The 17104-nt window shown below is 36.0% G+C and overlaps 2 protein-coding genes across 2 annotated transcripts; one reads left to right on the top strand and one right to left on the bottom strand.

Moving 5' to 3' along the window:
- Positions 1 to 1781: 1781 nt before the first annotated feature.
- LOC122277670 (receptor-like protein 51) lies at positions 1782 to 3746 on the top strand. The gene has a single exon (XM_043087756.1). The coding sequence runs from the start codon at positions 1972 to 1974 to the stop codon at positions 3304 to 3306; it is 1335 nt and encodes a 444-aa protein (XP_042943690.1). The 5' UTR covers positions 1782 to 1971; the 3' UTR covers positions 3307 to 3746.
- A 4662-nt stretch (positions 3747 to 8408) lies between these two features.
- On the bottom strand, positions 8409 to 11419 carry LOC122277739 (pentatricopeptide repeat-containing protein DOT4, chloroplastic). The gene has a single exon (XM_043087838.1). It carries the CDS (start codon positions 11247 to 11249, stop codon positions 8616 to 8618), a length of 2634 nt encoding a protein of 877 aa, XP_042943772.1. The 5' UTR covers positions 11250 to 11419; the 3' UTR covers positions 8409 to 8615.
- Positions 11420 to 17104: the final 5685 nt, after the last annotated feature.

The following is a 17104-nucleotide window of genomic DNA, read 5'->3' as shown; positions in this document are numbered from 1 at the left end:
GTCCTTGCAAACTTGCATATTATTATTGTCATTATTATGCCTTCCCAAATTTGGCAATGAAATTATTTGAGAAAGTAAACTACAAAGAAACGAAAACCTTGAACATAGTATCAAGCCATATGGCATACCGAATTTTTTGTTTTCGCATATGAGATGAGATGAGTTGAAATAAAATTTAAAAGTTAGATAAAATATTGTTAGAATATAATTTTTAATATAATTTTTATTTTAAATTCGAAAAAATTAAATTATTTATTTTATTTTATGTAAAATTTTAAAAAAAATTATAATAATTAAATAAGATTATATGAGATTAAATGAAAATAATTGTGAAACCAAGCTAGCTGTTAGTCTTTCGATTATCACCCTTCCTCATATTTATCCCTAAATTATCTTTTGAGTATCAATCTAAATAAATATTAAAATATATCACTTTGGCTTTATGTTGGATTTTGTTGTTTATGAAAAGAGTTTTGCTATATATAAGTATAGTCGCGCACTAATCTGCGTACCAACACTGATTTATTCATACTTAAAATTTAAATTAACACTGTTTTTAATAAAATTTACTTTTTGACCAATCACATCACATTAGTGTATAGATTAGTGCACAATTATACTTGCAACTATACTTTTTCTTATGAAAAATAATTCACGTGACTTGCAAGTACCATTTTTTGGTTCTAAAATATATATATATATATATATATATATATATATATATATATATATATATTATTTTTTGGTTGGAAAACAACCAAATTACCAGACGCCATGTCTTGTACCATTTTTCAATTTCATGTAGCCAAATTACCAATTTCTTATACATTATATTCACAAAACTTTAGCACATAATATCTCAAGATTTATAGAATTTTGTTATTTATATTTATAAAAGAATACAATGCTGAAGTTTTTCTATGATAATTAATGTGATAAATTTTTATATTAATAATTTATGTAATGAACTAATAAATAGACTAAGAAACATATATATATATATATTTAATATTTCAAATGCACAGCCCCCCTCCAAACCTAAAATTCAATTTAAATTGCTAATGTTACAAAAAATAAGAGTTTATACATCAGGTGTCTGTCATGTAGTGTGTTGGCATGAAGGTGCAATGGCCCACTTATTTATCCCACTAAAAGAAGAAAAATACTAATAATAAAGCATAATCAAGTACTGTCATTAAAAGGTGGGTCCCAAAAGAAACAATGTAAAAGAGAATAAGATCTGGAAACAACGCACGCATTTGCAAATGAAGCCGAAAGATATCCAATTCTATATATAATAATTAATAAAAGCCATTTTAACGGATATCTTCTTCTTTTCTTTTTTTTTTCAAGTCTTTATTAATCACCTACTGCCACTAGTTGAAATTCTCCTTTGACCCTTTTGACCTTTTAAGCTTTTACATGTTATTTAAAAATAACAACCCTTCTGAATCTTACCTTTCAAAAATAATGGTATTCATAATTAAAATATATTTTTAATTTTTATATTTATTTATTTTTTTTAAATATGCAAACAGTATTTATATATATACGAGGATTATATAAATCATTCACGGAACAAATTTAATTTAAAAAATTAAATTAATTAATTTTTAAAAAAAATCAAATTATGTTCATCGTTATCCAATGGGGTTTATTTGCAAAAACAAAAAGAAAGGGAACAAAATGAGTTACAAAACTAAAAATAAAAAATGATAAAACAAAGTAAACTGCATAAACTGTAAATATATCCATGGCAATGGGTAGGAGAGTAGAGTCACAACTGTCATACCCCCTCTCTTAAGTTTAATACCATACACTTTCCTTCCTACACTCATCACTTCTCATTTCAAAACTGATTACATACTCCTAAATCTGTGTACTTCACACTCTCCTAAGCTCCAAGAGCTCACTCTACCCTGTCTTTTCTCTGCACATCTCTGTCTGTCTCTGTCTCTGTCTCTGTCGACAATGGCACCACCCCGACCAGCACCACCACCACCGCGATTCTTCTTCACTCTTTTGCTATTCCTCCACTCCATCACCACCACGGCCTCCAAATCTATCTCCCTGCCACCGACACCCTCCCCAACTTCCTCCCCAACCCCTACTAGGCCTACTCCAACCACTCCCTCTTCATCTTCTTCACCCTCCACGCTCGATCCGAAGCAACTCAGGGCTCTGGAGTCCCTCAACATCCCAACCTCTAAGGACCCATGCCAAAGCAAGAACAACGCCACCCTCCTCTGTGACTCCTCCAAGCCCTTCCGCCACCTCCTTTCCCTCTCCCTCTCCAACTGCTCCGCGGACGACGTCGCTCTTTCCTTCACCGCCCTCAAATCCCTCTCTTCCCTCCATTCTCTCTCCTTCCTCAACTGCCCCATCTCCCCCATTCGTTTCCCTTCCGAACTCGCCTCCTCCCTCACATCCTTCACCTGTATTCACTCCCTCAAAACTCTCACTGGCCTCTGGCTCTCTCGCCTCCATAATCTCACCGACCTCACCGTCTCTTCCACGCACGTCAATGGCTCCGGCCCTTATGTCATTCTCGGTAACATGAGGAAACTTAAGTCCATAACCATCTCCCATGCCAATCTATCCGGAAATATTCCTAGGCACTTGAATCTTAACCTTACACACATCGATTTTTCTGGTAATAGGCTCAGGGGGAAGATACCCAGCTCTTTCACGCTTCTCGAAGACCTCGAACTCTTGAATCTTTCGTCGAATGCGTTGGTTGGTGAGATACCCACTTCGTTTGGGGACTTGATTTCACTAAAGAACGCGTCCTTGGCGTCGAATTCTTTGTCTGGGTCGATACCCGAGTCGATGTCGGCAATACCGAGTTTGGTTCACATTGATCTGAGCTCGAACCAGTTGAATGGTACGATTCCGAGGTTCTTTTCGGAGATGAAGAGCTTGAAGTACTTGAATCTCGCGAACAATGACTTTCATGGGGTTATGCCATTCAATGGGAGTTTCATTAAGAGGTTAGCTGTGTTTAAGGTCGGGGGGAATAGCAATTTGTGCTATAACCATTCAGTTTTATCATCAAAGTTGAAGCTTGGTATTGCACCATGTGATAAGCACGGATTACCGATGTCGCCGCCTCCGTCTAAAGCGGATTCCTCTGCGGATGATAGAACCAGTGATTCGGACTACGATGAGAGTGATGGGGACGATTCCGGTGGCAAGAAAGAACACCATCACGGACCAAGTAAGGTTGTTCTTGGAGTGGCAATTGGGCTTTCTTCTATTGTTTTTCTTATTATTTTCCTAGTTCTTCTCTCAAAATGGTGTCGTTAAAGGAACAAAAAAAAAAAAAAAGGACGTTTTTCTTATTTTATTTCACTTAGATTAGACGAAATTAGTAATTAGAGATGAGTTTTGTTTCATTTATTATACACTTAATGATGAAGAAGAGTAGGTGCAGTGAGAGAGAGAGAGAGAGAGAGAGAGAGAGAGAGAGAGAGAGAGGAATCATTGGATTGGTTTGTAATTTTTTTTTTTTGCCGCTTTGATCATTTGGTGGAGAAAAGAGCAGTGAGTCGTCATTTTTCACTGTTTAGTGGGTTCACTTGGGTGTATTATTAGCTGCCGTTGAGGAGAAAGGTGGGGTGATCTGTAATTCGTGAATGCTGCCTTTTTCTTGAGCTACAAGCATTTTGCCTTTTCACACTTTTTTGCCACTCGGCCACTCTGTTCGTTCTATGCGCTTTAATTGAATCTAGTTTGTTGTCTATCTACTATTATTATTGTATTAGTGAAGCCAAACTCAAGAAGAAACCTCCGCACGGCAAAGCTCATTCGTGCAATTATGTTCATTCTCGTTGTTGAGTAATTTTGATCTCCACTTATTATTCCTTATGTCCAATCAAAGAAAAGTCCCTGAAGAATTCTCCGCCTATGAGCTCCTGCCTGCTACACCCACAATTTACAATATTCTAGGCTGTTAGTTGGTAAATTATGAAATTTCCCCCATTCTAGGTTTTTAATAGATAGTTTCAGATGACAAGTCTCTTGGCGTTTCGGTAGTGGTGATGAATGGGGGTGAAAATGTTTTTCTACATGGTGATTTGATAGGATGATGATTTTTCCATCGCAACACCATTATAAACAATTTATAATGACTGATGGAGAATCTTAAGAGGTGTCCGATCCAACCATATAGTGGTCAGTGTAAATGTTAGATGTTTGATTCAATTTCTTCCTCCTTGCTTGACGAATGAGGTTCTATGGTGATTTGGTTATGTGGTGTTTAGATTCTTATTCTTCGTCAGTTTCATGATTTTCCACCTCTCATTATCTTTCTTAACCACGGCAAATTTATTGTTGAGCAGACACTAACATGGTTATCTGATCCATTAGAGGAATGAAATTATATCCTACCAATCATTTGCTCATCTTGCTTAGCTTTGCTGTGTGTTGGATGCTTGGATCAACTTGGTTTAAGACCTGCCATTTAATATGGAGAAGAAATTATTTCATTGCCTCACTGTAGCATGTTTTGAAAATCTTTCCATTCTGGAAGAAATCACAATAGAGGTGTTATGTTATGTCTGCTCTTGTCGGTCATTTTGAATCCTTGGTGCTGTTTTATACGGAGTTTGTCATTGGTTTTCCTTCTACTCTCTTTCTGGGTCTTATCCTCGTGTTGTGATGTACCCGTGTGGTGAGCGTCAATTCTTAGGAATCTTGTTACGTACCCTGTAGTCATGCTCTCTATTTTAACAGATAAGGATGTCCAAACCAGATTGTAGTGTCTGTAAAATCGATTGCCAAAATGAGACTGAAACTTCTTGTTCCTATCGGTGGCCACAAACAATGATGTTATATATTCGTAGAAGTTTCTAATCTCAGTGTTGAAATATCGTACCAACCGGAATGCCTTTTCCATTAGTTAACTCGAGAATTGGAAATTAGCCTTGTGTTGCATGGAGACAAGTTTATTTCCGATTGTTTCAAAGATGAGAAAAACGACATTCAAAGTGTTGGCCAAAAGCCCTTGAACAATCTATGCCACAACAGGACTTGGCATGTATAACCAACCATAGCTCGGGAAGACTCAGAACCAAACGTTTGTGTATATACAAGCTTCTTAAAGCCGCTGAGATTTAAAACATGGAAATACATAGAAGAAGGTACATAATCTTGACCAGACTTCAAAGGTAAGACATGAATTGCCGCTGAACGCCCCTGTGGTGGACTCCTTCCTTCCAAGTGTCGTCGAGCCCAGGATTACAGTTCACTGCATTTGCAATCTGCCTTTTGCTACATATGGATGAAGGGGACAATCAAGATGCCGCCTCTCATCTGTAAAACTATAGTGAAGCTAATTAACAACTGGGAAATTGAAGTGGTGTTGTTGATTCCTTATAGTATCTATCCGTACTGGAGTTTAGAGGGGACAATTCCTTTAGGATCTTGATCCGTCTCTGTGTTTTATTAATAATCAGGGCATTATCACAAAAAGATGAGATGAAAGCTGTTGACGGGAGACTGAAGTGAAACTCTCTCTCTCTCTCTCTCTCTCTCTCTCTTCACGGACATACACAGATGTGGGTCCGAGTGTTGCCAAAAGAATAATCATTTCTTACCATATTGATTAATTGTTACACCAGCAACTACAGAGTTGGCCCATACAACAAATAATAAGCCCTGTAGAATGATTGGTTTTAACTGACAGAGATGGTGGATTAATTGTGGCAAAAAAAAAAAAAAATGATAATAATAATGAACTGATCTTTATCAATCTGCTAAAACATTTTCAGAGTCAATAATTTGAGACAAATATTTTTTGCAGTCGGTAAATGTAGTTGGCGTGCAGTCGTGGAGAAAAAAATAAATTAATACGAGATTTATATGAAAAAAAAAAATATTTTTCTAACTTTTTTTTATTCATGTAGATCTTTCTGAATATAAAATAATTTTTTTTATAATTTTTTTTATTCATTCCATACAGTCAACTACATTTGCCGACTGTATCTAACAAAACCCATAATTTGAGGGTGTTTCTATCGCATTTGAAGGTTTCACTTTTTGACGTGGAAGGGAAAGTCTAACCTAAAAGCTTAAGCTCATTACCAAGAGCGAAATAAAGCTAATGTTAAGAGCACGGGACCATGTTGTTACATCCATACCAGTGAGCTGTGCAGCACGTAAAACATCTCTCAAAGTGGTCCCTAACACAATATCGTAAAAAATAACAGCGTTGGCCATGCAATAAAATTGTCTGAACCATTCAATACTAGATCTCACGGTACCACATGGAAGAAATGAATCTTCAATTGGATCTCTTCGCTTTATAGTATTAAAAGATTGCTTTAGAAGCAGTTTATGAATGATTCTAATGGTGAGCAGAATGATTCCAAGTGACTTGCTTTGTAAGCCTTCCCACAATAATAAACCTAACAAAACACTATTTTTTGCGATTATCATATTGAAACCTAATTTGCACGTCTGAAGATGTCCCAGAATTACTTGAAAGTCAGCAGTACCCGCTTTGGCTGCCTTTATGCTTCTCCACACTGAATAATTCCTTTACCTCCAACAACAAAGGTGGGCAAGTCATTTTTTTTTTCTTAACCTCTTGGCAACAAGAAAGTAATCCAAGGGACACAAATCCACATTTTTCTCCAGAGTGATTACCCTGCTTTACTACTCCTGCCAAGAATGGACAAAATTTATGAGTACAAAACAAAGGAGACGACCATCACATGATAAATTGTTTCATTTCATTTATGAGTAGGGGTGAATTTGGTCTGGTCCAGTCTGGGAAGGTTTTGCGGACCAGACCGAACCTATTCAATCCAGGATTTTTCCACTCTGAACCGGACCGAACTCCCTAAGGGTCGGGACGGTCCGGTCCCATTCGGTCCACGGTTGATTTTTTTTTTTTTTTTTAATTTTAGGACATTTTGTTTAATACTTATGTAATTATATTGTGATATATTTAATATATATATATATATAGTATGCTATTATATATATTAATATATATATATTAGTAATATGCTAATACTATTAGTCTATTAGTATATAGTAAATTAGTAATAGTTATTAACTTATTTACTATAACTAATAATACACTAGTACTAATACTATAACTAATAACTAAATGTAATAATAGTAATACTATATGTAATATACTAGTATTACTATATCTCTTCAAACACCACACATTTATTAATACTATGTCATACTATGTTAAATAATAGTAATACTCTTATTACTAATACTATATGTAGTTATATTAAATACTATATTACTAATACTCTATGCAGTTATAGTGATTTAATACTAACATATTACATATTAAGTTAACTATACTAATACATTATAAATTTATACATATATGATATATTATAATTTATACCATAACTCTTATAATATGTTAATATATTAATATATACTAGTATTATATATTATAGTTAATAGTTATACATTAAATAGTATAATAATACATTGATACTAAATATATATAATTATAGACTTATAATGATTTAGTTATTATGAATTTAGGATTAATATAACTATATAATAGTATTTGTATTAGACTATTAGTAATTTAGTATAGCTATATTATATTAGTAATATTAGTTATGTTGAATCAATCAGTTAGTATAACTATTTTCTACATTATTATTATTAATAATATTAGTATTAGTTATAGCCATATAGCCTATATTAAACTTAAGAGTCTTAGACTATATAATAGACTAATAGTATTAGTAGAACTGTATAGCTATATATTAATACTAATTATAATGAAAAGTATAACTATATAATAGTATTAATAGTAGACTAATAGTATAGTTATATATTAGTATTAGTTATATTGTTATAGTGATTTAGTATATTATAATTTATACTATAACTCTTATAATATATTAATATATTAATATATAGTAGTACTATATATTATAGTTATATATTAAAGAATATAATAATACATTCATACTAAATATATATAGTTATACTTATAGTGATTTAGCCATATATTAGTATTAGTATTACTTATAGTATTTAATATAACTATATAATCTATATTAGTATAAGTATAACTATAGTATATTATAATATTAGACCATTAGTATTAGTATAGATATTAGTATTAGTATATAATTATAAATATTAGTATTAGTAAAAAATTATATAATTAATTTATAAAATTTTTTATATAAATTTTTTTTTTTATTCAGTCCGGTCTGGAAAACCCATGGATCAGGACTGGACCAGAACTCTTTCGGTCATCCCAAAATTGGACCGGACTAGACCCAATTCGGTCCGGTCCGGTCCAAAAATGGCCAGTCCGGACCAGCCGAAACTCATCCCTATTTACGAGAGACATCAATGATTCATAAACTCTTACATATAGGGAGCTTCTCATCATATCTGTAATCACATAGTTTGATCTGTGAATTTAGCATAACTTCATTTAATCAACATATAAAGAGATCCTAATCCTAATTCTTGATCAAATATATGTTTATCTCAGTCAACAAACCATAATTTATGACAACTCATGAATCATTCCTCCAGAAACAACTCGAGTTGCAGCGATTCTAGATATGAACTCATTCACATTCACATTTACACTCATACTCCACCTTGATTCACCAGAAACCTCTGCAAGAACAATTGCCATCCTTAAAATGGTGAAAGCGATTGGAATCTCTCAAGATAATCTCCCTGCCAGCAGACTTTGACATGAACTTGGCCATCTCATGACAGTCACCACATACTCTTAGATTCTTCGTGACTCGTATGGTTTTTCTGGGAGGCAGGCTCAATATTCCAAAAGCCATGGCTAACTTTTCACTGTGCCCACAGAGAGCCATTTCCTTCTCCATATCATCTGCATTAATTAAAGAATACCTTGTCTTAGGAAAGTAACCTTCTTCCTTCATTTCTGTTCTTAGTCTCTTCAATAGTAACTCTATCTTTTTGGCTTGTGCGTGTGAACCATCTCCAGCCACAAAGACATTAACTTTGCCTTTGATCTCTATCCAACTACATCCTGGGTTCTTTTTCAATCCTCTCCGACCAATCCTCTCACGCAGTTTTTTCAATTCTTCCCACTTTTCTGCCTCTGCATAGACATTGGCCAGAAGTACATAATACCCTGTGTTCTCTGGCTCCAGTTCAAAGACACGTTCTGCGACTTTCTCTGCTAGTTTTACATCATGGTGGATCCTGCAACCACAGAGCAAGGCCCCCCAAATAGTGGCATCTGGTTTAATTGGCATCTTCTTGATGAATCTATACGCCTTTGATAAATTCCCAGTGCGGGCAAGAAGATCCACCATACAAGCATAATGCTCCAACTTGGGCTCAATGTTGCATTCATTTCTCATAATGTTGAAAAATCTCCATCCTTCATCAAGTAATCCAGAATGACTGCATGCATAAAGTATAGAAATAAAGGAAACTTCATCAGGCTTAACACCTGCATTTCTCATTTCATTAAAGGTAGCTACAGCTTTACTTCCAAACCCATGCATGCCGTACCCAGCAATCATAACTGTCCATGAGATCCGGTCCTTTGAAGGAATCATGTCAAAGAGTAACTGTGCAAAAACTAGTACCCCACACTTTATATACATGTCAACAAGTGCATTAACAACATATTGATCTGACGAATACCCATTTCTTAATATGTGACCATGAATCTCTTGGCCTCTTTCTAGAGCTGCTAGACTGGCACAAGCTGGAAGGATACAGGCCATCGTTATGCTGTCGGGCTTTACCACTCGTTGCATCTCAAAAAACAAATTAAGAGCTTCGATGGGAAGACAGTTCTTTGAGTAACCCCCTATCATGGTATTCCATGAGATAATATCCCTTACAGGCATCTGAGTAAAAACTGAGCGAGCATCTTCAATGCTTCCACATTTTGCATACATATCCATGAGAGCATTAGACACAGACAAACTTGAGTCCATTTTCTTTTCCTTTATATAGGTGTGCACATCCCTGCCACCATCCAAAGAGCCATTACAAGCACAAGCATGAAGGATGCTTGTGATGGTAAAAAGATCAGGGCTAACACCATTTCTTTCCATCTCGTAGAATAATCTAATTGCCCCATCCGATAGACCTTCTCTGACATAACCTGATATCATTGAAGTCCACGACACGACACTTCTTTTGCCCATCTTCTCAAAAACTCGAACTGCAGCATCCAGATCGCCACATTTTGAATACATGTCCAGTAGAGTATTGTTAAACTTGATTTCTCCATCAAAACAAGCTTTTATTGCATAAGCATGAAGTGGTCTACCCAACCAGAGGGTACTAATACTTGCACAAGCCACAAGAACATTCACCATTGTTGCCAAATCTACCCTAACTCCCAAATATAGCATCTCTTTAAAAATCTCAAGTCCCTTTTTAGCAAAACCATTGGAGGCATACCCACTTATCATAGAATTCCACGATATAACATCTCGGTCACTCAGTTCATCAAACAACTTCTTTGCACTTTCAACTCTTCCACCCTTGAAGTAGAAAGCAATTAGAGAATTCACAACCGAGTTGTCACAACTAAAACCCAATCTTAACAAATAACCATGAACCTGCTTTCCGCCTTCTACATTTCCTAAGGCCGCACAACACTTTAAAACACAAGTAAAGGTACGAGAATTCGCTTCAGTTCCCACCTCATTCATCTTCCTAAATAAATACATAGCTTCCCCAAAATCTCCAATCTTTGCGTACTCGTTTATCATAAGATTCCAAAGAAAGACCTTTTCATTAGCAACATTATCGAAAACCTGTCTTCCAGCTCTCAAATCTCCACAACTAACATACATAAAAACAAGTTTTGAACCCAAAACTCCCTCCACTAGTAAGCCATTAGAACAAATAATTGAGTGAACCTTTCTACCATCTTCAAGTGATTTGAGCTCGGCGCAGAGCTGCAAAACCGAACAGTAAGTCTTGGTCTCAAGCTCGGACTTCTGAGACCTGCAAAGCATTTGCATGGCATTTCTCAAATTACCCACTCGACATAAACTACAAATCTCGTTATTAACATCCACAACTTCGTAAATGGTGGACGAAGCGGAGGCGCGGGCTGTCGTACAAGAACTACCCGATTTGGTAAGTATTGGAGGGGTTACCCAACCTGGTTTGAAGAAAACGAAACCAGTTTTGGGTTCGACATTGTTTCCCTTAGGAACAGGATTGCTATGGTGGAAAGGGAGAGAGACCCAGAAGATTGATGCAGTTTTGGGCGTGACCAGCATGGCTCTGTCTCTGTAATTTTGAAGAGCGCGGGAGAAATTTGTTAATCAAGGAGATAACCTAACAATTTTTGCGCGCATGAAAGCGCAGGCTCTGAGGCGCATATGGCTCGTGAAGCTACACAGTGAAAGAGCTGGCGCGTGTCAGAGACGCGCTTTAGAAAGACTGTTGATCGGCTTGATGCCAATCTTGATGCAGGAAGTGCAGATGTGGCGGAAATTTTAAAAATTGAGAAATTTTAAGGTAGTAAATCATATCAAATTTTAATTTTATTTTTATAACATTATTTTTTAACAGATTAAGAGTGTGTTTGGGAAATTCCTTCTTATTTTAATTTTTTATCTAATTATTATCTAATAGTTATAAATTTTTTAAATTTTTAAATAAAACACAAAAGCACTACAATATTTTTAGGAAAACTCTTCTTGCAAGCCATTTGCGAACCAGAAGGCGCATCAATGCTGACATGTCAAATGAAACGACACGTTTCAAAACATTGAAAAAGTAATTTTGTGCGACAAAAGCAGGAAGATGATTTCATCCTCATCAAACAGCTGCGTCTGGAGCTGGAAGAGAAAAACTCAAAATCTCCTATCCATTGAAATCTCCGCTCCCAAACAGTGAGCCACGACACCACTGTGAACAACCTCTGTAACTAACAGCGTCCGCAGCCCACGCAACATCAGTGGCCAAGTCAAGCACGGCCAAAGGGAAGCAAGCTCCCAACCCACGGTAAAGCCACCCAACGCCGCCCAGCATCGTCGTGCCCAATCCCTTATTTTTCTCTATTTTTGCTACCCGAAACAGAGCAATCCATTTGTTTTTTCCCCATAGCTCCCCACGTCGAGCACTGCAAAACAAGACGACGTCGCCAGCAGCAAGACACAACCACCAGGTCTGCCAACGTTAAGGAGCTAAGACTTGACGTTGGAGAGCTCAGACTCGACCTTGTGCTTGTACTCCATGGTGCGCTTCACGTTCCAGTCATTCCCTTTGGCTTCCTCCTTTAGCTCTATCGAAGGATAGGATCCTCCAAGAGGCTCTGCAAGCTCCTATCACGTTCTTGTACCCGACGGAGAGTAGGTTCCGCTGATCTTCCACACTAAGTTTCACATCAAGATTTGCCACTTTCTTCATTGCATCCACTATTTCTGCCAAATTTGAAAGGAGTACTAGATTGAAAAATATGGCCAAAAATGCAGGGAAAAAAATAAGAAGGAAAAATCCAAACCCAAGGAGCCACACATTGACACAAATTGTTCAGTAAATCAAACAAATTTCTGTTGAAGTATCCTACTAGCTTGAGCCAAGGACTTTTTCATTTCCAAGCAACCATGGATAAAATACATTATGTCCAAAAGAAAATACTAGGTATGAAAGACTTTAACTTTTTATTTTTTATACCGTACTGATTTTCTCAGTGTCCAAACAGAGAACTATGGTTTACTAGAAAAAAAAAATAGAAGAAAAAGAGAGAGGGAGCTATTAGAGAGATAGAGAGAGGGCGCTTGTCTTGTTTAGCAAGCTTAGCGATGTATACAAAGTTCTCTTTTTTTTTTTGGTGAAAGCCATGGCCAATCTCTCTCTATGGATGTGTATGTCCGAACAAAAATGCTGAATGCAGTTGGAGACCTCAACCGGCGTACAATCGGCTAAGCCAAGCTGCTGACATAGCATCCTATCAATTAAATGACATCGCTTCATTAATAGGAGAAACGACGTCATTTCTCCTTCGTTATTAGGTTACAGCCCGAGCTCCCACCCCACATCCCTTTGCATTCTCTCTTGCCTTCGTCCATCTCCATTGGAGACTGAATCTCCCCAGCAGCCCGAAGCAGTATTGGTTTCTTTCAGCCCTCTCTTAGCAACCGCAACCCACTTTGACGCCGTCGCCAGAAGCCCTCTCGTGGTTGTCTCTCAGCCCTCCCCGGACGCAACCATCTCTCTGCCCTCCCCGGATGATATGTAAAAAAAGGTAAAATTTTTAGAGATTTTACACCGGTATTGTATATTCTATTTTTTTATGTTATTTTGTTTCACAGCACCTATTTGATTTCATAGATATTAGTTTGAGATCTGGTATTTGACATTGTGAAATCTGTATATCCAAACTCGTTTTTGTGATGATGCCCTAATTTGGTGTGGTGCATATTTGTGCCCTAATTTGACCTTGTGAAATCGATACCAAATGCTCTAATCTGGCGTGGTTCATATTTTTACTAATCTATAATTTTCCAAACCCCTGTATACCGAATGCCCTAATCTTGACTTTTTTTCGTCGATGATTTAGCTTTTTGATTTCCAGTATCTCATCTTTGAGTTTGTGAAATCTGTATATCAAAAATAGTGATATACATATGCCCTAATTTAGTGTGGTGCATATTTACTGCTAGTGCTACATATGCCCTGTATACCAAATGCCCTAATCTGATATGTTTGTTAGAACAATTTTTTTTTTTGTCCTTCCCTTAGTTTCATGAGAATTTTAGTGTGACTAAAGTTTTTTTCTCATATGTAAATCTAATGACATGCCACTGTGTTGGAAGTTTAGCATGTTCTATGTCTTGTAGCTCTTACTTTGACACTTTCAACTTAACAATGAGAGATTAATAGTGATAACAGTGTGGACTATTATAGTTTTGGAATCACTTATAAAAAAAAAAAAAAAACCAATGAATTTCAGCAACATAACAAAAACCAAAGATGGAACTCTTGAAATCCCTATCACGTGGAATTGTAGCACGAGTGTGTTTTGATATGCCTGCCTTTCCATTATGACTATATCATATGTTAGAATGTCGTCGTCGTCATCATCACTGTGTTCTTCATCATTTGATATATGTAATTTGGGTCAACCATTGTGCTTCTGCAAGCTAGGTTCTACATTGAGATACTCAAATACGAATAGGAATCCAAATCGTCCATTTTTTGCCTGTCCAAAATACAATACAAAGGTAAATACATGCCCTTATGTAACATATTTATTAAATTCATTAATATGTGTACATCTAACATTCTTTACTCGTATGTTTCAATTAATCAGGGATTACCTTACTGCAAGTATTTCAAGTGGGCAGATGGTGATCATTGCAGAGAGTTGGATCTACAAGCAAGACTAAATGAAATGGAAAGGAAGGAGAAAGAGGTCTTGAAAAGACTTAGCGATATCGAGAAGATGGAGATTGAGCTCCGTAAGAGAGCAACGGAGATTGAGAAGAAAGAGATGGTGCAATCCACTAGAGATGAGGCATTTTTGAAGAGGGAGTTGGTGCTTCAAAAGCAAGAAGCTGGAATAAGACGTCCACGCACGCTACTCCGAGTGTATTGGGTTTTTGTAATTGGTGTTTTTTTTTACTTAGTGACTTAGTAGTGATGTAGTTGGTGTAAGTAGTTTTAAGTATTTGGTAGAAGTTTTTGATTTGTTATAATGTAATGGCAATGTAAATATTGGATGAATGGACCAGATGTTTAAGTTGTGGGGAAACTGCCCCTTTCTTGTATTTCATTTTCTTCAATTCTAGGGAAACATATGCCTTGTATTTTTTATTTTTTATTTTTGAATTCTGGGGAAGCTCTTGAATTAATTGATGATCTTGTTTCATGCAAGATCTTGTTCTTGTAATCAATATGGGGTTAATGCAAGAGATTGCAGTAGGTGCTGCAACTCTTTTCAGATTATGCTGTGTTGGGTCTGTTGTTATTGCTCTCTTAACAGGGTCTGATTTGCTAATGCAAGTGATTGCAGCAGGTTCTGCAACTTTTTTCATATTATGCTGTGTTGGGTTTGTTGTTATTGCTCTCTTGACAGGGTTTGATTTGCTAATGCAAGTAATGGATTAGGTGTTCAATTACTCATATAGGATGGACAGAATTCTGAAACCTATAATTGTGAAGCAGTTTTGTTTAATTTCGAAAACAACAAATATAGGGTTTGAAACCTGTTTTGTTTCATTTTCAAAACAACAAAAACTGAAACCTCTTTTCTTTGATTTCCAAAACAACAAAAACTGAAACCTGTTTTGTTTCATTTCTAAAACAACAAAACTGAAACCTGTTTGGAATAATTTTCAAAACAACAAAACTGAAACTTGTTTTGTTTCATTTCCAAAACAACAAAAACTGAAACCTATTTTGTTTCATTTCTAAAACAACAAAACTGAAACCTATAAGTATGTCAAATAACTCAACTATCCCTACACTGTCTTGACTTAAATCAAGTCTCCAACATTCAATTCTCCATTAAATCAAGGATTAACACAAATAATGATAGTCTCATCAAATTGTTCCAAGATGAACATACAAAATAACAAGACTATTAACATTCTCAAGTCTCCAACATTCATTTGGTCTGATTGTGTTGGTTCTCATTGCGTCGATTGTGGTCCATTAAACCCATCCTGGACTGGCTATAATCCATCCAACTCAAATTACATCTGTAAGGATTAACTTGTGAATATTAATGTAATGTAAATATTACTAATAATTATTTAATATGTAATGATATATTATACTATCTTGACTTCCCTATGACTGTTATGAATAATATAACGTCTAATTTACCTGCACTTCTGTAGGACCAGTGATATATACTTGTGATGGCCCAAATAAATTCCTGCAGGTGTTCATGACTGGTGTATCTCCTTCATCTCGTTAAAGATAAGACAACCATTACTTATCTACTAATTCGAGAAATTAACTACCAACTTCTAACACACATAAACATGTTTAAAACAAATAAATGCACATGTTTACGTTTCCCTCTGACTGGTGCTTTTTTTTGTTTGGCTTTAACTTTCCGCATGTCTGTCTCCATTTTGGATGCTTTCCTCAAAGATGGAGGTCTTCCTTTTCCTCTGACAACAAGTGGACTCTTGACTTATTGTGAACTACCAACATGAACACTTGTGTCCAGTGAAATTGCACCAGTATTTGAACCTGATTGAATGAAAGACCAAATAACAAATTAAGGACTAGCTAAGGGTGACAATAAAATAAAATTAAGAACTAGCTAAGGGAGAATAATATTCACAAACTTTGTCACCTTCTAACCTGTTTGGGTCCAAGATTGGGGGTCTTGGTTCTCACGGTAGGAGTTAGTCATCTGGTGTATCCTCGTCTTTGCATCATCAAATTGCTCATTCGAAGATGCCGCATAAGTTATCATCTGATAACACATGTTCAACAAAATAGAGTATATGTTGCCACCTATACTTTGATCCCCTGCATCATAGCTACGCTGGATTAATGTGTATTTCCTTTTGATGTCCTTTCTCCATCGATCCAAAATGTATCGGTCTGACAATGATTTTACACCATTAGCTTTGAATATGGCCAAAATATGCCTACACAGTATCCCCTCATCTGAAATAACCCACATGAACACTTTGCACTGTAGTCTTCCTTATTAAATGCCACTGAATAAGTAATCGGCTTAGTGAACTCTTCAACACGAACTTCATCTTCTACTAAATATGTTTTCATTACATCATCCAATCTAAGTAGAGATGGATCGAAATCGAGCACACCAATTACTTGCTGTTGAACTTTCCTAAATTTAGCGTTCGTGTACAACTCTTGAAATCTCTTTTCAATTAGAGATCTAGATACGCAGGGAATCGTGACGCTAAATGAGTTGAAGTCCGCACTCATTTCATTCTCAATATTTTTCTTCAATGCACTGTCAAACTGGTCGACAAATTCCTTCAATTTTGTCCTCGCATGAACATAACCGTCGAAAAAAGCATTCATACTCTCACTATACTGAGTTGTACTCATTCCAGCCCAGAATTACTCTTTAAGGAATACCAGTACCCAATGTTCACGATCAACATATAAACTTTTCAACCAAACATTATCA

This window comes from Carya illinoinensis, chromosome 9 (genome assembly GCF_018687715.1).
Source record: "Carya illinoinensis cultivar Pawnee chromosome 9, C.illinoinensisPawnee_v1, whole genome shotgun sequence".
Lineage (NCBI taxonomy): Eukaryota > Viridiplantae > Streptophyta > Magnoliopsida > Fagales > Juglandaceae > Carya > Carya illinoinensis.
Note: the sequence above shows the minus strand (reverse complement) of the source record. Positions and strands in the feature narration are given on the sequence as shown.

What these genes read in the sequence shown, in the direction of transcription:
- LOC122277670 (XM_043087756.1), top strand. Translation starts at nt 1,972, where the DNA reads ATGGCACCACCCCGACCAGCACCACCACCACCGCGATTCTTCTTCACT.
- LOC122277739 (XM_043087838.1), bottom strand. Translation starts at nt 11,249, where the DNA reads ATGCTGGTCACGCCCAAAACTGCATCAATCTTCTGGGTCTCTCTCCCT.